The 21,850-nt window shown below is 40.1% G+C and overlaps 1 protein-coding gene across 1 annotated transcript; it reads right to left on the bottom strand.

Annotated features, from left to right (window-relative positions):
* Nucleotides 1-15,847: 15,847 nt before the first annotated feature.
* LOC137732024 (ferredoxin C 2, chloroplastic) lies at nt 15,848-18,276 on the bottom strand. The gene is made up of 6 exons (XM_068471307.2): nt 17,893-18,276; nt 17,721-17,784; nt 17,299-17,387; nt 16,831-16,899; nt 16,409-16,453; nt 15,848-16,199 (listed from the first exon to the last, which is right to left on the bottom strand). Exons 1-6 carry the CDS (start codon nt 18,175-18,177, stop codon nt 16,155-16,157), a joined length of 597 nt encoding a protein of 198 aa, XP_068327408.2. The 5' UTR covers nt 18,178-18,276; the 3' UTR covers nt 15,848-16,154.
* Nucleotides 18,277-21,850: the final 3,574 nt, after the last annotated feature.

Below are 21,850 nucleotides of genomic sequence, written 5' to 3'. Positions count from 1 at the left end.
TTAAAATTTGTATTGTACCATGTGTTCTCAGATCTCAAATACTTAAAAGAAATTTTCCATCATGTAGAGATTCTCAACTATAAATTAAGGTCATATTCACATATATTAAGATTAACAATGCCAATATTTGAGATCTCAAATTTCCATTAGTGGAAACTTTATCCTAATCCAAAATTGTGTACTTGAATATCAAACTTGATATGTTTGATTTATCCAGTATCAAGGCTAGAGGAAAAGGGGAACAGTTGTAAAATGAGAAAAGAAAAAGCAAAAGACATTCACTTACTGAGAATGAGAATTAAAATGAAATCAATCTGAATTTTAAGTTACAAGCATTTACTAAAATATGAGTATTAGTGCAACGCGAAAAAGAATAAATCTACCATAAAGTAGTACAAAACTTTAAAATTTATTTATGGAAAATTAATAGATAACAAACATAATGTCTAAACATTTTATTTATAATGTCCCTTAACCCTTGATTTCCTAGGAGTCTTATATTTAGAATTAAATAATTAACAAAATACAAAAAATACCTTAAGACTTAAAACACTGTAAATGATGGAATTTGACCCAAAAGCGCATATGTCACAACAAAGTAGTGTGCTTGATGTGCAACTTCGTTCTCTTCTAAACGGGGGGTCATGGGCCCAAATCATACTCGAAGCCTAAATATGCAAACCATTTTTCTTGTTACCCGATTTGCATCATTCAACTTGATCTTCAATTCATTCCACCATGTGATTTACATTAGAAACAATTTTGTTAAACCCCACCCCCAAACTTGTTGTAATTTCACAATTTCCCTAGAGATTTATTAATTTTACATTTAAGTCCCCCATCTATTACCCTATCCGGATCCCCTTATTAGATTTTCCCTCAGCTTCTCCACCTCTCTCTACTTGCCACGTGGCAAGCACTCACCCTCTCTCTTTCTTTCCCCCTCCCTGAGTCCACCATCTTTCACTCTTTCTCACACACTCACTCTCATCTCTTTCTCGGACCTTCTCCTTCTCCCCCCTTTCCTGATCGATACACCTACCTAAAGAGACACCCCGAAGTCGACACCACCACCACCACCACCATCGTGGACCTCCTCTTCCTTTCTCTTCATCTCTATGAAGCTCCGGGACACCCAACCCAAGTCCGGCGAGTACCGAGAATTTGAACCCAGATTTCGGCCACCTTCGGCCACCCCACGACGAATTAAAGGTATCTAATCACTCCCTTTCATCTCTAGCTTCATTTTGGTACCTAGTTTGTAGCCTAGGGGTTAGTGCTGACGGCGACCGGCGCTCGAAAGGCTCCAGCCTTCTTTCCCAGCGAGAAAGGGATAAGGCCCTTGGGGCGGTATAGAACCAGGCCTTTGGGCCGTTGAGCCTAAGCCCAAAGCCTTAGGGTAGCCCAAACCTAAACCCCTTGAGTTAAGGGCCTTCGGGTCGTGACCAACATCGGGCCTTTGGCCTGCTAAAACCTCAACCCTAAACCCTTTCATAACCTAAACCTAAACGTAAACCCCTTAGATTGAGGCCCTTGGGACATTCAACTAAGGCCTTCAGCCCCTAGACCTAAAACCTAAAACCTTTGGATCATAGGCCTTTGCGCCGTGAGAACCCGGGCCTTGGGCCTGTTGACCTTAAGCCCATGAGGCCCAAACCCGATCCAACCCAGCAGCCCAGCCCGCGCATGAGCCTGCGCATGGCTGGCATGTGGAGCGCAAGACCCCATCCACGATGGCACTGGTGAATTTTCCGGCGACCCACGGCGGCGCGTGGCAGCCGGATCCGCCACCTTGTGACGGCACGTGAGGGTGCTTGGGACAGCGCGTGGGGGTACCCGAGGTCCCTCTGTATGTTTTTTGACTTCCTGAACTTGTTTATGACGTTTGTTTTCCAAAATTCAGTCATTTGAGTATAGTTTTGTTAATTGTATCCTTTATGTGCTTAGGTGCAATTATTAGTGGCGATTCTGTCATTCCTATTTTGTACGACTCTTCGAGACAGAGTATCTGTGAGTGGACCCCCTTCTAAAATGCATGTTTTAATAGTAGAAATGCATACATGAAAAGCATGATTTAATGGTTACGTTTTATAAGTAAATTAGATTTACACTTTATGATATCATGCTTACCACAAATATTTTGGAATACCACATTTTACCGAACTTATGTTCTTTGTAGTATATATGATGGATGACTATATACTGCTTATGAACTTGTTTACACTTCTTTATAGTATATATGATAGATATGCTATGAATATGTTTTTGAGATATATGTACCTATGTTTGGAAAGAGTATATTCAATGTTTTTGTACTTATCTAGTGGTCCATGTTTTGCCTACGAGCGAAGATAATTGTTGGCTGAGGGCCTAGAGAAATAATCTTTGGCTTCGGGCCAAGAGATATAGTTGTTGGCTTTGGGCCGGGAGATATTGTTATTGGCTTCGGGCCAAGAGATATAATTGTTGGCTTCGGGTCAGGAGATATAATTATTGAACACCATGGGTGACTAGGATGCCACTATTTAGCACATCTATATGATATATGTTTCATGAAAGTTTTCATGGCATGCTAGGGTTTCGGAAAACCTATCAAATATTTTGCTATTAGTTTTCATAAACATTGGTGGTTAGTATATTGAATAACTATTTCAGTATTATATATATATATATATATATATATATATATCAACTTGGTCTACTCATGTTTGTTTTGCGCCCTTTCAGGACATAGGAATGAGGCTTACAATCTGTGCTACAAGGCTTTCCCCTACCAGTGAAATCATGCCATAATCTTTGTTTTGACATCATTGTAATAACACCTTCTATTGTATTCTGAATTAGATGTACGCTTTGAACATGTCATGCATTATCACTATCTTCATGCAGGAATGAATAGTCGCCTCTTATTATTTTGCTACAATTCATAAACATTATATCGTACCCTAGTAGTTCTTTTCCAAAGATATGTGTTGAATATTAATATATGATTTTATGTAGTTCCAACGAAATTTATACGCATGATTTACATGTTCTTAGCATATGCATTCATTAAATGGCTTGCATCACCTTCGGGTGTCGGCCATCATGTGGCCATCCCGATGTCCCTTAGACAACGGGATTAGGGCATGTCAAATTGGTATCAGAGCATACTTAGGACTTCATTCTTATATTTGGTAGTCATAAGCTTTCTTGTATCCATAATCTTACGTCTTTCTAAATCTTGTTTGCCTCTTATCATAATTATGGACCATCCTGGTGGGAATGTACCTCGATGACCTCATTTTGGCATAGTGAGAGGAATTTAGCAGTTAACCTCCGTTTTACAGAAGGCTTTTCCTGCTAGTAGCAGGCCTAGTCATACATACATGGAGATTGCTCGTAGCCATGGCGTTATGGACCTTAGGGTAGTTGGAGCCTGCCAGGAGGCTGAGGATTGGTTTGAGAAAATGGAGGATATTCTAGAGAGCATGAAATGCCCAGCGTTTGAATGGGCAAATACCGCTGGTTACTTCCTTTAGGGGGACACAAGGTTTTGGTGGAAGTCAGCGAGGGGCTCTCGTCCACCTAATTCTATGATGGCTTGGGCTACATTCAGGAGACTTTTTAGCGCACACTTTTTGAGCTCTAGTTATCAGTTAAGGAAGAGACTTGAGTTCCTAGAGTTTCGCTAAGGCGATCTGAGCATTACAGAATTTGATAGCACTTTTCGGCATCTCTCGAGACACCATGAGGGAACCTATGAGAACCAGCGGGAGATGACGATTCAGTTACTGATTGCAATAAACCTAGACTATCGCAAGCTTCTGGCATCACAGAGGCATAGATCCTACTAGGATATGATTAAGACGACCTTGAGGATTGAACAGACGAGATGGGACAGTCTTAACCAGGATTAGCATGAGAGTCAGAACCAGCCTTAGAGCCAGAACCGACCTCGGAATTAGAATCAGCAGGGTTGTGGATTCCGATCCTGGAGTATGAGGGATCCCTCTACCTCTTCTTACCCCTTCGACCCTAGACACTCTCATTCGTTCAAACGACAGGGTTAGGGTTCGAGATCATCTAGTGAAGGCTCAGGTAGTGAGTCGGCTAGGCGATCTTTCAGCCATTTCAGTCCAATAGTCACGACTTGTACGTAGTGTGGTTTGCGCCATCGAGGAGATTGCAGGGTGAATTCTGCCATGTGTGGTGGCACGTGGCACTATATCCTTGATTGCCATTCGGTACCACCACCAGAGAGTTATGCTTTTGGTTTAGGTTACGGTGGTAGTAATAATCCAAGTACTTTAGGTTACGGTAAGGGTGACTATTTGACTAATTAGAGTTATGGAGGTAGTGGTAGTCATAATACCTAGTTTTCTGCTCGGCGACAGCTATAATACTCTGGAGTAGCTTCGAGTAGTCATACTCGGGGGAACAGAGTAGGCCGTAACAACCAGGGTCCTAAGACTGGAGGCTATCGTAACAGTGGAGCGAGATGTCAGGTCTATGGGCGTATCAACGCCATGACTCAGCAGGAGGCGAAGCAGGACCCCAGTGTCATTACTGGTACATTACTTGTGTATGGTAATTAGGCTAGAGTTCTAATTAATCCAGGAGCCACTTAAGCATTTATCTCTCCATCATGTGCACAGGTTGTAAACTCACAACCTACACCGCTTGATTTTGATATGCTTGTACAAATGCCACCCAAAGATCTTTTCTGTGCACAGTGGGAGTATAGGGATTGCTCGGTCATAGTTGAAGGGGAACTCATGGAGACTAATTTAATTCCCTTCAAACTTGCGGAGTTCGATGTCATCTTGGGAATGGATTGGCTATCCAAGCACCATGCTTAAGTTGGTTGTAGGGAGAAATTTGTGACATCCAATTGGCCTGGACGATAGTCGATCATGTTTCAGGGTGAGGGATGAATCATTCCAAATAGTATTATTTATGCCATCCAGGCGACTAAGTTATTGCAGAAATGATGTATGAGATTCTTAGCCCATGTGGTTACATGGGGTAAACCTTCTTTGTGTTCTGAAGATGTGCCAGTGGTGAATAAATTCACCAATGTGTTTCCTGAGGATTTGCCAAGATTACCACCTATGAGGGAAATCGAATTTAGCATTGATTTACTTTCAGGTACCAACCCTATCTCCTTACCACCATATCGTATGGCACCAATGGAGTTGAGGGAATTGAAGATTCAACTCTAGGAGCTTGTGGATAAAGGTTACATCCAGCCCAACATGTCACCCTGGGGCGCTCCTGTCTTGTTTGTCAGAAAGAAGGAAGGGTGGGTTGATGAGACTTTACATTGACTATAGGTAACTGAATTGGATAATGGTGAAGAACCGTTATCCCCTGCTTGAATCGATGACTTGTTTGACTAACTGAAGGGTGCTCAGGTATTTTGTAAGATCGATCTTCATTCGGGTTATCACCAGTTACTGATCCGGGATGAAGATGTGCCGAAAATTGCCTTCCGCACTAGGTATGTACACCATGAGTTTTGTGTCATGCCTTTTGGGTTAACAAATGCACCTGCAGCATTCATGGATTTGATGAACAGAGTCTTCAAACCTTATTTGGATTGGTTTGTGATTGTGTTAATTGATGACATCTTAATATATTCCAAAAGTAATGTTAAGTACATGAAGCATTTGAGGCTGGTGTTGGAGAGGCTAAGAAATCATCAGTTGTATGCAAAGTTCATTAAATGTCAGTTTTGGTTGAACCATATTAGTTTCCTCGAACATGTGGTCTTTGTAGAGGGAATTAGTGTGGACCCTTAGAAGGTTTAGGCAGTGTCTAAATGGGAACAACTAAGGAATGTTACTGAAGTGAGGAGCTTCCTTAGGCTGACAGGCTATTATCGACGCTTTGTGCAAGATTTCTCAGCAATTGCCCTACCTCTTACTAAGTTGACTCGGAAGGGGATCAAATTCGATTGGGGTGTTGATTGTGAATGAAGTTTCTAGGAGCTTAAACAGCGTCTTACTCAGGCTTCCGTCCTTGCTCTTTTGAGTGGGATGATGATTGTGAATGGGTTGTGTACTGATGCAGCATGGGAAAGTCATCGCCTATGTTTCCAGACAGCTCAAGAATCCTGAAAGAAATTACCCCACTCATGATCTAGAACTTGAAGAAGTGGTATTTGCTCTAAAAATCTGGCGACATTACTTGTACAACGAGAAGTGCCGCATATTCACTGATCACAAGAGCCTGAAACATGTCTTCATTAGAAAGAATTGAACTTAAGGTAGAGAAGGTGGATAGAGCTTATTAGTGACTATGACTGCACTATCGAGTATCATCCTGGACATGCCAATATAGTAGCGGATGCACTAAGCTGAAGATCTCATGGACAACTTGCCTCCCTTCAAGCTATCCATGTTCTGCTAATGTTTTCTCTTCGAGAAACTGGTGTTGCAGTGAAGCCAGACTCACAGAGGGCACTATTGGCACACTTCCTGGTTAGGCCTATCTTGGTGGATATGGTTAGGGAAGCCCAGGAGCTTGATCCACAATGTGTGAACCTAAAGAAACAGGTACTGGATCGGTTGAGACGAGATTTGAAAATCCGTAGAGACAGATCACACTATCTATCCATTCTATTACTGGTTTAGGATGAAATGGGATGTGGCAGATTATGCGAAGAGAAGCATTATCTGCCAACAAGTCAAGGCAGAAAGACAAAGATTTGAGGGGCTAATGCAGAATCTCCCGATACCACCATGGAAGTGGGAAGACATCCCCATGGATTTCATGTACGGTTTGCCAAGGATGCAATCGAGATTTGATGGCATTTGGGTGATTGTGAATTGACTTACCAAGACTGCTTACTTCCTACTCGTTTGACAAACCCACTCACTAAAGAAGCTGGCAAAACTGTTCATTGATAATATTGTCAAGCTTTATGGTGTACCTGTCACTATCTTTTCGGATAGAGATCCAATGTTCACCTCCAAGTTTTGGAGAGATTTTAATGCCGCCATGGATACTCAATTGTTGTATAACATTGCCTATCATCCACAGACTGATGGTCAATCGGAGATGATGATTTAGACCTTAGAGGATATGTTAAGAGTGTCTATTCTCCAGTGGAAAGGTAGCTGGGATAGTTATTTGTCGTTGGTTGAATTTGCCTACAACAATAACTATCATTCTAATATCGGCATGGCACCATTTGAGGCATTGTATGGGAAGACGTGCCAGACATTGTTGTGTTGGTCAGAGGTCTATGAACGAGTGTCAGTGGGGCCAGAAATTGTTGGCATTACTAATACTAACATCCAGCTAATTAAGAGAAAGCTGAAGACAGCACAAGACTGATAGAAGAGCATTATAGACCGATATTCCAAGACTGCGAGTATAAGACCGGTGACTTTGTCTTCTTGAAGTTGTCTCTTTGGAATGGTGTGTTCGATTTGGTAAGCGAAGGAAGCTGAGCCCTAGATATGTTAGCCCTTACTAGATTACGGAGATGATTAGTGCAGTTGCTTATAGATTAGAGCTACCACCAGAGTTGGCACAGATTCACAACGTTTTTCATGTTTCCATACTTCAAAAGTATGTGCCAGATCCCTCTCATATTATTCAGCCGGAACCACTGTAAGTGAATCAGGATGTGAGTTATGTCAGAAGCCAGAGTTATGTGTCGAATCCCCTTATTATATTTTCCCTCAACTTCTTCACCTTTCTCTGCTTGCCACGTGGCAAACACTCACTCTTTCTCTTTCTTTCCTCCTCCCCGAGTCAACCTTTTCTTACTCTCTCTCACACACTCTCATCTCTCTCTTGGACCCTCTCATTCTCCCTCATTTTCCCCTGGCGTCGACAACACTACCACGACCACCATCGTGGACCTTCTCTTCTTCTCTTTTCATCTCTGTGAAGCTCCGGGACACCCATAAGACACCCAACCCAGGTCTGGCAAGTCTCGAGACTTTGAACCCATATTTCGACCAACTTCAGCCACCCCACGACAAATCAAAGGTACCTAATCAGTCCCTCTCGTCTCTAGCTTCATTTTGGTACGTAGTTTGTAGCCTAAGGTTAAGTGTTGACGGCGACCTGAGCTAGAAAGGCTATGGCCTTCTTTCCCGTCAAGAAACGGACCAGGCCCTTGGGGCCATGTAGAACTGGGCCTTCAGGCCGTTGAGCTTGAGCCATAAGCCTTAGGGCAACCTAAACCCAAACCCTTTGAGTTAAGGCCCTTCGGGCCGTGACCAACATCGGGCCTTTGGCCTGCTAAAACCGCAACCCTAAACCCTTTCGTAACCTAAACCTAAACGCTTTAGATTGAGGCTCTTAGGCCATTCGATTAGGGCTTTTGGCCCATGAGAACCCGGACCTTAGGCCCGTTAACCTTAATCCCATGAGGCCTAAACCTTTAAGCCCAAGAACCGAGGCCCAAACCCATCCAACCTAGCAGCCCAGCTGCGCGTGAGCCTGTGCGTGGGTGCTTACCGGTGCTGGCACGTGGAGCACACACGCCACCGTCCACGATGGCATTGGCAAATTTTTTGGCAATCCACGACGGCGTGTGCGGCATCGCGTGGCCGCTGAAGCCAGCACCTTGCGACGGCACGTGGGGGCACCCAAGGTCCCCTTTTATGCTTTTTGATGTCTCGAACCCGTTTATGATGTCCGTTTACCGAAATTCAATCGTTTAAGTATAGTTTTGTTAATTGTACCCTTTATGTGCTTAGGTGCAATTATTAGCGGCGATTCCGTCATTCCTATTTCGTACGGCTATTCGACGACAGAGTATTTGTGAGTGGACCCCTTCTAAAATGCATGTTTTAATAGTATGAATTCATACATGAAAAGCATGATTTAATGGTTACGTTTTACAAAACGTTTTATGGGTAAATTAGATTTACACTTTATGATTATCATGCTTACCACGAATATTTTGGAATACCATATTTTTCCGAACTTATGTTCTTTGTAGTATATATGATGGATGACTATATACTACTTATGAACTTGTTTTTACACTTCTTTATAGTATATATGATGGATGGCTATATGTTATGAAGATGTTTTTGAGATATATGTACCTATGTTTGGAAAGAGTATATTCAATGTTTTTGTGCTTAGCTAGTGGTCCCTGTTCTATCTACGAGCGAAGATAATTGTTGGCTTCGGGCCAGGAGATATAATTATTGAACACCACGGGTGACTAAGATGCCACTATTTAGCACATTATACGATATATGTTTCATGAAAGTTTTTATGGCATGCTAGGGTTTCAGAAAACCTATCAAATATTATGTTATTAGTTCTCATGAACTTTAGGGGTTAGTATGTTGAATAACTGTTTCAGTATTTTATATATATATATATATATATATATATCAACTTGATCCACTCATGTTTGTTTTGTGCCCCCTCAGGACATATGAACGAGGCTTACGTTCCGCGCTACGAGGCTTTCCCCTAGCAGTGATATCGTGCCATCATCTCTGCTTTGACATCATTGTAATAACACCTTCTATTGTATTCTGAATTAGATGTATGCTTTGAACATGTCATGCACTATCACTATCTTCATGTAGGAATGAATAGTCACCTCTTATTATTTTGCTACAATTCATAAACATCATATCGTACCCTAGTAGTTCTTTTCCAACGATATGTGTTGAATATTAGTATATTATTTTATGTAGTTCTAACGAAATTTATACACATGATTTACATGTTCTTAACATATGCATTCATTAAATGGTTTGCGTCACCTTTGAGTGTCGGTCAGCATGTGAACACCCCGATATCCCTTGGACATTAGGATCGGGGCGTGACAATTTTCATTCTTAACTTCTGTGATATCTATTAAAACATATGAAATCCAAAAAGTGTGGATATCTCTTTATAGTTCACAGCCCAATACCTGCAAATCAGCAATATGATACCAAATAGATATTAAGTAATCATATTCTCTTTTCTTACTTGGTTTATTTAAGTTCTCCAATTTCTTCCTTACCTCATGGATATTAAGTAAATATGCTATTTGTTTCATAGAATTCCTTTGTTTCTCCCTCTTCCTTTCCATCACCCTCCCTCCATCCTTCCCCGTCTCTATTTTTCCCCTTATGCTTTCCCTCTATCTTTAACACTAATAATAAAACCTAAAACTAAAATGGAATTTAATCAAAAGAATCCTTTTGACTAATTTAGCAAAGAAAAAAACAAAAAATTATTAAAGTTCTTCTGTCTTCATGAAAAAACAGGTACAAAGATCGCAAGCACCGTACCGATGTTGACATACAAGAAATGAAAGAAATTTTTGGTTGGGTCAACGGTGCAACGTGAGTTGACCCGGAGATTGCAAATAATGCAACTGAGGGTCCGCAAAACTTGTGTGGAAACAAATTTGTGGCATTAAAAAGTGCAGCTAGTAGCAGTTCTCTTCAGGCTCACGGATTACAAGTTATTACAGAGCCAACTTTTGATGGAAGAAATATCAAACTTGCTAGAAAAGGAAGTAAAGCTTGTTGTTAACCTAACACCATGAATTATGAACCACTTTGTTGCATGGGAAATTTGGCAGTTGGGCATATATAGCTGTTGTTCTCAAACAGCTGTATTGCTTGATCTTTTGTGTGAAATAACATCACTCGTGCTCCCGTGCATCTCAACTTCTCAACATGAAGCTTAGCTTTCACCACTTGGCAACTTCCTTCCTTGTCCAACTGTGGGTCTTGCTGTCGGCCTATCAGAGCTGCTGGTTGCTCGTTTTATATATTCTCCCTGTATTTTTCTTTTTTTTACTCTATAAGGAGTTGGTCCAGCAAAAAGCGATCAGGGTTTAGAACTTCTAACTCGAGTTTGAACTTCTATGGATGCATTACTTGAGGGCAAACAGCTCTGCTTTGGCATACCATTTGACGCAGAGACCAAAAGTATTGCCGCCCTCATTGTATTTTGGGGTTGCATGGGTCTACCATCAATGTGTGGCGGCATACCCCCTTATTATTAAAAAATTAAGATAAAAAGAAAAAAGGGAAGATTGTAACAAGGAGCACAATTTAACCAATATTCTGTAAAGAATATAGTTTTTTTAATTAATTATGTTCCAATCCGTTCAAGATTTTTTATATAATAAATATTTTTTTATTGCAAGCGATATTACTACAGTAAACTACATTAAAAGGAGAGAGAAAGTTTGAACTTTAGATTGTAGTGGATAGAAGATGAAAACCATATTTATCAGGGCAATTCACCACGTATTGAGCTCAGATGTGTGAGCTTTGATTTCGAAGAGAGGAAAGTCGAGAGAGAGGTGAGAAGAGTGAGCCCTGGGTTTTTGGTTGAGCTCAGAGCTCTAGTCTCAAACACAAGGATGTCGAGAGAGATGTGAGAAAAGTAAGGTCAGGGTTTTCGGGTTTGAGGTCAGATCTCTGAGCTATGTGTGTTATTCTTCCATAACCAAACACACCAAATTCTTCCATCCTTAAGGATAGGACATTTGTACCATATTTTCCATTTTGGCTAGAAAGTTTCATTTTTTCCAGGGACTGAAGCTTCGGTAGGCATATTTGGGCACCTTAGGCATCTGCTCGGTTTGGAGGCTAGTAAGGTAGGGTGTTTAATTCCAAGTTCCTATATCAATGATTTATGGAATATATAGGTTGTTTGTAAAGTGAATTTATATTTGGAAGTTCAATTAAGGTTTGTGTTTCATGTTGGGGGCTATGGGTTGTGGAAAAAACTTTATTTTTGAGGTGCTAGAATACTGGGTATGTTCCGATTTCTGTTTTAAGTGTCCAATTGTAGAAATTTGTGAAATTCAAGAAAATTTTCCCATAACATGAGAAGCGGGAATGTTCACTAGTTATGATGCACTTATGTTGTGCCCCGAAAATTAGCGAGTATGACCACAACCTAGTTGTGGTCCGGCCTTGGTGAAAAACAAAATTAAGAAAAAGGTTAGAGGACGTTAAGGGTCATGCGTGTCCATAAAATAAGTGACACCGAGTTTCATGTTTTCCACGTGCCCGGTTAAGTGGTGGTTGATATATGGAACAAGACTTGCAAATTGTCATTGTAACCTTATATATGTGATCGTTATGGATTATGCTGTAATTGTATCCACTATATGTTACCGTAACCTTATATATGTGATCGTTGTGGATTATGTTATAGTGGTACGCACTATAGCAATAACATGCCGTTAAATTGTCTTATAAATGCCAAAAGTAGCTCTCTACCCGATCTTTAGTTTTGTGCATAAGATCTGCATGTAGTGTACATATCATGTGCATATAGTGTACATATCATGTGCATATCGTATGCATACAATATGCATATTGTTTACATACAGTGTATATAGTGAGTATTTTCATATTTGATAGTCTTCGCATTAAGGTAGTTTAGGACATGGTAGGTGCCCAAGATAACAAGGATACATAATTCTCATGTTTATTATCATATAATAACAAGCAAATATATTGTACAACTATGTTATATTGCTTAACATATAATTAAACATTTCAAGTCAACCACAAGCAGGTTGTGCCTTCAAATTTATTCTACCATAGCTATTAACCATAGCCCTCACCAACGATCACCGATACCAAATTTTATTAAAAGATTTGACCTCCTACACTGTTATAGAATCCCATTGTGGTTCATTTGGTTCCTTTTCCTTCACTACTTGACGAAAATCTTCAAACCCTTTGTTGCGTTCCTCCTTCATTTTGGCATTTCCCTCCCCGGAATGCTTATAACACTCAATATAGTTGTGACGCTTCTGCGACAATTGAAAATTTAAGAATGGGATCCTTTCTCCAAACGTGGTAGCCTTCGTTTTCTGCTTGCTTGCACGATAAAGCGCTTCGTTGGCTTTACTGTTGAGGTCCACAAGCTCTTTTTCTGCCTTCATCAGCTTGTGCTTCCACTACTCGGCAACATCGTCTCGTATCAAGTCTTCCATAGACCTGATCTATATTTTTTTGTGGCATCTCTGAGTCAACAGACCTGATCTATATTTTTTTGTGGCATCTCTGAGTCAACAGAGCTAAACGATGATGTAGGATTTGCCTTGGGTGACCTCGAAAGTGAGGAGGTTCCACGTTGTACAAACTTGATGTTAAAACCCTCAGTTTCATGTCTGAGCTTGGACATGTATGTGTTGTGAATTGTTTTTGGCTATCTGAGAAGTAGAATACCTTTTTTGCTATGGAGTTAATGGTTGTGGCAACTAAGTGTGAGAAGCCTATTTATACAAGTGTAGCATGATGTGTGTTGGAACCAAATTCGCGCACCTCCGTGAGCGGTGGTCGAGCGCAAATTCGAGTAAATTTGAGCAACCTGCAAAATAGTACCCAACAATGAGCCAGCCTAATACCCGGGGGAAGGGGGAGATGATGTGTTGGCCAAAGGCTTTTTGATAGTCAAGTTAGTGAATGATTTTAGAATCAAGCAATGGCAAGAGAATGCAAGTGTTTAGATTACGTTACCATAGATGAACCTTAGGTGGGTGTATTCATACTGTGGGGAGAGAAACCCTTTTAGGATAGAATTCTCGTTCTAAGCTCAGAGAATCCTAGAGGAAATCTAGAAGTAGATATTGCACCCTCTTGTGATTACTTATGGTGTACGCCAATCCCTAGTTTGTAGGAACACCATGACTTATAAGATCTAATTGTGTCCATATTCGGAGTAGATCGCGTGTCTTGTAGGATAAGCATGGTCATCTAGACTTTGCCTAATGTCCTGGAGTAGAGTGATGGTGGCATCGCTACTCCGTCTGATACAGCTCCGCTCATAGCTGGTGAGTCCATGATTGGACTTCTGAGGTAACTGTACTTGGATCAAACTTACTCCGGCCCTAGAAAATCATGGTCCCACAATTGCCCCTAACGATCCGTCTGAGAGGCAACCTATATCCTTTGACGATGGATTGTTAACTGAAGACCATGTCTTTCGGAGTAAGCTAGAATACGTACCATTTGGTCTTCAAATTTTTGCAAACGATGCAACTTTTGGATCTGAAGCAGCGGCGTTTTCAGTTTTGAATGGGCTGACTTGAACTCCATCCCTCAGACCCCGTAATGATGATGCATCGCACCTGTTGCGTGTGCGCAAAATACAAGAAATCGCCTTCGATATCGTACCCTAAAGACACAAGAGTCGAGTCAATTGATCTTGAGACGAACCAATCCGTATTTAACGGTAGGATGATTTGAAATATCTTCTTTAACTATATGTCGTACCACTACTTTCACTCTTTTCCTAAATTCCCAAATCTTCGTCTCACCCAAAAGCACTTCAATTTTACATTTGTCGTTGTTACCCTTGTTGTATTCAAACAAAATCATGGCCGCTAGTTCCTCTGCCTAACCTACTCAACCTGCGGTTCTAGATAACCCCAAACATGGTCAGGGTTCATAATAAGGGTGAGGAAGAAGCCTTTCTCGCGGGTCGTAGTCATCTCTTCAACGGGTGTCGTGTCGAGTTGGAAGACACCAATGATGTGACCTACAATCTTCCCCCACCCTTGATCCCCGTCGTCCTTATACCAGGATCCATCCTTGTTACCTTGATTTGGGGTTGAGATTTCCCTTGTCGCAGCTATGGAAGGAGATCCTTCTGCATTTACAAATTGGTCGTTGCAACCTTACTCTTACTTTCGTCCGTACTATCTTCTGCTCCGAATGCTTAAATGAGTGGTATCATGCCAGAGTGGGCTTATTCGAATTTCGCGTTCTCTACACATCCGAAAAAGCATTAATACTCGTTACTTCTTTCAGTCTCGATCTACTTTTCGGTGGCTTGCTTACATCACCGACTGTCCTGGTTAGGACAAGGTATACCGACCTTCTCTTGGTAGAGGGGAACTGAGAGGGCGATGTATCTGAACCAAGAGTTCCTTTCCCGGAATTGCCCTTAAATATAAAATGGATGATCATAATCCCGACCGGTGTCGTCCTGAATTTATTGCTGGCTCGCACATCACAAAACCAGGTCATTATGCATCCCTACCACAATTAGCTCTTCTTTCAAACCATTGAACCTCATAAGTATCTTGAAGACCGGAGTTAGCGCCTTTTACAGACACCGGTGACAATCTGGAAAGATTTTTTGGCCTTTGATGTTTATCAGTGTGGCGGCCACCGGCATTTGATTACCAATTTGAAGACACAGAATTCGGCCAACGAAATAAAGATGGGAGAAGAGAGTGAACCAGTGCTTGCTTACACTAACTTTGGGAACCAAACCCATTATCACTATCGATCAAATTTAATGACCGATTTCGTTTTGTTGAAGGTGACGATCCTATTTGGATGGATATGATCAGATGCGGTCCTCAAAGGGACGACAGGGATCTACTCCTCCCTTGGTTAGCAGTATTACCTCTCATAGCGGCCAAAAAGAGATCCAACTAACTGATATCTGGTTCTTATCCAAACGATACAAGATAAATGCCTATAAACTTAAGACGCGCCACATATTACATATGTTTAGAATGTAAAGAACAAACAGAATTCCCAGTTTTTTTATACAACTAGGAATCTAGAGAGAGAGAGAGAGAGAGAGATGCTACAAAAGAAAACTACCAAGACAAACAAAGAAGTCCTGCTTCATTCGAACTAAAGATGGTCATTTCCAACAGGTAACGAAAGTATTAATGGCGATAACTTTCCAATATACATTTTTCCCACTACAAGTGTATTCTAATCTGGTGACAAAATAGTAACAAGTGACGAAATACACAACATAGAGCAAATGGGGCATTGACACATATTCATTGCTCACAACCAAATTAGTAACACGCATGGGTTATTATTGGCATGAGCATTTTTGATAGATACATTGACAAGGGATCTCCTATCATTCTTTCTTGTCATCGAGCAAAGAAATAATTTGTATTGCATAACAGTTGATTACATAGAGGTCATCCTAGATAATTGATTCAACCCACACATGGCCTTGTTCAATCCAAGCTAAAAAACAATGACAACAGCAAAGCAAGTATAAGAGAACATTACCTAGGCAACGACCATACTTAGCATTGGATGTACACTCAGTGGAAAGGATGGTACATAAACCAAGGTCCATGAAGATGGAAAGGAACCGTTCTGGGCAGGCAAACAAAATACGACATGCATGATTAATCAGTAGGTCGCAACTCCAAAGCCAGTACTCTACATTGCTTATTCATCCCCCATAGCTAACTCCAATGCATAATCATCTCTTTCCTGCATCATGAACATATTGTAGAATTAAGATACACTAGTTTCTTGGCATTGCCTTAATCATTGTTCTTCTGTTCCCCACATGAGATCTGTTTTCAGTCCGAGGTCTCCCCATGAAATGAATCTTAATGTTTTTTTAAATACCTCATGATATCAGTCTTAAACTTGTTATTAGACATTTGAAAAATTTTAGATAATGAGGAGGAACTCACAATTGGTCCCCGAGCAAAATATCTGCCAAACTGAAGCCAATATACCTGTAGTTACAAATATTTCAGATTTCTATAACCAGATGAATGGAAAGACAATTAGAATAAATAATCCATGCACAATTCAGGTGGTTGACGATGATACAATTTTTTTCACGATCAATCACACAGTGCAAAACACCATCATATACCAAATAAATCCATAAAAAAGAAAAGAGAACAAACAGTAGTTGCAAAAGATAAAGGTAGAAGAGTTCTAGTACTAAACCACATATGATGACAGAAAAATGACTCAACAATTTTCATTAAAGGAGGAGTAAACTTTATATGGTATTTACATCTCAATGACATAGATTGGAACTTTTTGACTTCCAAATAGGATCTTTACATTTCCAGAGAGAGAAAGGTAGATCTCAGTAGATTACCTCATCCTCGTCTTGCGTTTCTACTTCAAGATCAGATGATGGATAACCCACACAGAGAAGTGCATAGCCCTGCATTTCAGACAAAATTACAACAATTCAAGACTACTTTATTCATTATTATTAGTTTAACATAATGTGACATTGTAGGGGGCAGATGCATCAACATCTTCCAAGCACAAAAGGACTAGTTCCCAAAATGTTTCGAAAGATCAAAGACCCCATAAGTTTCACATTTTGTCAGCAATTCGGAATGCCGTTTTGCAATATTATTGTTTCCAATTTCAATACATTAACTTAAGACGATACTGAAGTAGTAGTTCTGAAATTCATTTCTTGTTTTCTATAATTTCTTCACAGAACAAACCCAACCTTCAAGTAAACTCGAAAACATAAGTTGATTATCAAAGAACAAATCTTTGATGCAAAACACATTGATTAAACTACTGAAAAAGCCACACAACTACATGCCTTTGATTTCAGTTCGGTAGAAATTCCTAGTGCCTCAGGCTGTCTAAGTTCTCCAGATTTTACGCGTACCGCACAACTAGTACAACAACCTGCCAAGTAAAAACAATCGAGATTCTATCATAGAATGAATTGGAAAAAGAAAAAAAAAAAAACACAACCTACTTCAAATTATAAGAGTTGAATTGGAAAATCTCCACATCACTTTATAACATATCCGGGATGAATTTGGCTACGATTACATGCATTTACTTAATCCATTCACCATTAACCCTAAATCAGATATACAACGGAAAAGAGAGAATATCATACATGACTATATATGACCGATATAGTAATTGTGTCGATTACATGAACCTTAGCCAGTCCCGAATTTAATCCTCTTGAAGAAAATTATTACTAGAAAATGATTGAACGAACAGTACCGTGCCTGCAAGCGAATGGAAGCGTGATGTCCTGCGACTCTGCTGTGTGCAATATGTACTGGTCCTGAAATTATTCACTTAATTTTCAGGAGAAAATAGATAGAATTTTCTAGGCGAATTTCTCAGCAACCAAACAAAGAAAGAAAAACAAAGTTAAGACTCGGATAGTTACCTCGGGGACGAGGAACTGGTGGGAGACTCCTCGTTGTCTGTCGTGAACGGTGACTTTGTGTGTGGGAACTGAAGGAGAGTAGTCACCGGTTCGGTCGGTGACAGCCACCGGAGTTTGGAGCTCGGAAATCGTGTTGCGGCGCCATTTGGTTATGTTGGAGTGGTGGGTGACGGTGTTTGGCCAAGTGATTTGGCGGTAGAGTGGCGGTTTCCGGTGGATAGAAAGGGAAACGCAGGGATTGCAGGGAATGGCATGGTCCATGACACTAATTCTGGTTGACAGCATGGTCCATGGGCGGTCAAGAAGATAAAGAAGATGGGGACTATTATACGCTGTTCCCGACAGTATGGAGCAACCGTGCAGAATGAGCACCAAAGCGCTTGGATTATTCCAAGATGGCGCTTGTAATAACTAAATAAGAAAATTCACAATTCTAGAAAATAAAATTCACGTTGCGGTCTATATTTAACTGATAGGAAGAGGGGCCGGCGGCACAGAGAAAATATAGAAAGAGATGTGTTTGTAGGGTTGTGTAGAGGATGTGTTATTCTCCTTACGCAATGTCTTTATTTATAGTAATAACGGAGGGAAGAAATATTTTTCCTCCAAGAAATACAAGTCCTAATAGGGAAGAATAACTAGAATTAAATTTACTCTAAGATTTACACAATCACACTTAAATAAGAAGTTTATAACACTCCCCCTTGAGTGTGTAAATACTCAAGTAGATTCGGCATCATGTAAAGTTGACGAGATCGACTCGCGGACACTGATTCTAAGAACACGCTATTTTCAAATAAGGTAGGAACTTTCATATGGAACTAAGTCTCACAAAAAACCTATAGCTATGGTAAAAACCCGAGTAGGGACAAAATCCATAGTCTAAGGAAAAATGTGTGAAAAATGCAAAGTCAAATGAAATATCTACAGGACGTCATTAGGGACATGATCAACCAAGGTGGGTGCCTAGTCAAAACCTCATTAGGTAGCAAAAACCCAGTGGGAAAAATGCTCCTAATAGTAGGGAAAAATAGTACATTAAGATCAAGCAAGTATACTTCAGGTTACTCCCCCTGAGTTCGACATAATTCCAAAGAGAACTAGCAATGTTACAACTCAGAAAGTTTACGCATACCTATTCCTTGAACAAACTTTTGAAACGTCGCCTTCGGTAATGATTTGGTGAAAAGGTCGGCCAGATTGTCTTGTGAACAGATTTGCATGACTTCAATCTTCTGATGCTCTTATTGTTGATGTAAGAAGAATAACTTTGGAACAATGTGCTTGGTGTTGTCTCCTTTGTTGTAACCCTTCTTGAGTTGTTCGATGCATGTTGCGTTGCTTCATAGATTGTCGTCAGGACATCAATGACAGGGTAAAGATCTCAATCAGAAGTATTCCATAGTTGCTTCAGGTAGGGCAAGAATTTCAACATGGTTAGATGAAGTAGCAACTGAGATCTGTTTAGTTGACCTCCAAGAGATTGTGGTGCCTCCAACGGTAAAGGCATAACCCGTTTGAGAGCGTGCCTTGTGTGGATTAGATAAGTATCTTGTATCGGCATAACCAACAATGCAAGAATCGACTCGAGATAAAGGGAGTGCGACCTCACTCAAGGATCCGTAAAGATAGAAGAAGCCCAAATCCGTGGTACCCTTAAGGTAACGAAAAATGTCTTTAACATCAGTCCAGTGTTTGCGTGTTAGTGCATTACTGTATCTTGCCAAAAGATTAACAGTGAATGAGATGTCGGGTCTAGTGCATTGAGCTAAGTACAATAAAGCGCCTATCACAATTAGAAAAGGAACTTTAGGCTCCAAATCTCTTCATCATCTTCCTTCAGATGGAAAGGATCTCGTTTTGCATCTAGTGATCGAACGACCATAGGAGTACTCGAAGGCTTCACTTTATCCTCATTAAAGCAACACAACACCTTCTGGGTGTAGTTTGATTATGACAGTATCAAGTCTTTCCTAGATCTTTCATCTCAAATTCCAACTTAAGGTGCACATAAATTCTCTCGAGCTCTTTAGGAGTTCCGATGAGGTTCATGTCATCGATATATACTGCAACGATCACAAAACCGGAATGTGACTTCTTAATGAACACACGAGTGCATAGTTTGTTGTTCACATATCCCTGAGTAGTCAAATACTCACTCAGACAGTTATAACACATTCTTCCATATTGCTTCAAACTGTAAAGTGAACGCCTCAGCCGAATTGAGAACGTATTCCGAGGTTTGGAAATATTTGATCCAATCAATGTAAGTCATTCGGGAACTTTCATATAAATTTCCGTATCAAGATCCTCGTAGAGATACACAGTTACTATGTTCATCAGCTGCATACTTAGTTTTTCGAAAACTATCAAACTGATAAGGTAGCGAAAAGTAATTGATAGGATTAAAAGCACACCACAAAGTAGCACACAAATGTCCTATTGATTTTCCTTATTAACACTAAGATTTGTCAATTGTAGAATATGAAAATAAGGGTCTTTCCCGCAGAAGATTGTTTTATCTAACCACTTAAAATGTCACAAAAACTGGGCTGCTGTCACTACTCACCAGCCACCGAAAAATAATTATTAGACCGACTTACACTTATCTAAAGTCTACGAAATTTTATATACAGATACTAGACACATAGAGCTACACTCACACAAATTTTTGGGATTTTTGGAGTTGATTTGATATTTAAATTAAATTGAACAAAAACAAGACAGAGACAAATTTTTAAGTAATTCACAAATTAAGAAAAACGAGTTAGGGGAATTGCTATCCACCACCAAATAATCATGCAAACATGTTATGTTTCATTCAAATTCCTTTCATTTTTCGGATGAAGATGCTCAAGTTGGCTCAATGTTAGAACCCAACCTATTACTCTTTTTTATGTAGTATGTTAAGAGAATGGCGTTTTCAACTTAACTTAGTCCCTAACATGAAATCTAGAAGGGTGTGTTCATAGATTTAACAAGTAGAAATCATTAAGAACGAAAAGAGTTTGAGTCATCACAAGGCATCGTAAGTACTGGTGTTGTCTTACTTATCCTAGAAATTGGTTCACATGTTAATCGCAATTAACAAGTACTACTCTGGAACATATGTAGGTCCTCATTTGACAAGGGCAGGCACACACATATTCATAGCATTAGAATCCTAGATATGCTTACTAAGTATGCATCCGTAGAAAACTCATAAAGAATTCATCAATGAGACAAGTAGTTAACCAATTTTCATCCATTATAAAAGTAATTCAAATGAAATGTCATAACAAACTTGCAATCATATTCGGGGCTTCAAACAGCCCCTAACTACTAAAAATTTAGTTACACAATCCTTAAGTTAAAACAAAAGATAGGCATGAGTTTGAGAAAATAGAACCGAAAGAAATCGCCTGAGGCTTCCTTTTCTCCTTCCTTCCCCAATGCTACTTTTAAACCAATTCTTGCTGCATCATTTTCTTCTCCTTCACTCACCCACTAATAGCCATTTAGTGATGACAATAAGTGAGAGGAAATGCTAAAACAATTGTAACTCTTTGGGTAGCCTTTATGCCAATTACTCCCTTTTAATCCTCATCTTTAATTTCATTTCCTCTGATATTTGAATAGGTGTCAGCTGGCTTATTCTTGGCTGCATCAGTTTTGGCTGTTAGTTTTATGGGATTTATTGCCTGCAATGCTTTCTTGTCAGTTACAAACTGCTCAGCTTCTTGGGAACCTTTCAGTGTTAAAACGGCCATAACTTCTTCTAGAAAAATGATATTAACAATCTGCGAAATGCTCCAGAAAATAGACATCCGTAGCTTTCCAAGAATATAAGGCTCATTCTCTAATTCATTCTGAGCTGTCCGCAACTTGCTTCCAAAGTCAGCTGACCTGCACAGGCAGTTTTGACGAATTTATTACTTAAAATTCCACTTGTGTTATTTTTCTTTTCTTTACTTGACAA

The sequence above is a fragment of the Pyrus communis genome, chromosome 16 (genome assembly GCF_041283825.1).
Source record: "Pyrus communis isolate YQ-2024b chromosome 16, ASM4128382v1, whole genome shotgun sequence".
Lineage (NCBI taxonomy): Eukaryota > Viridiplantae > Streptophyta > Magnoliopsida > Rosales > Rosaceae > Pyrus > Pyrus communis.
This window is presented reverse-complemented; position numbering and strand designations above follow the sequence as displayed.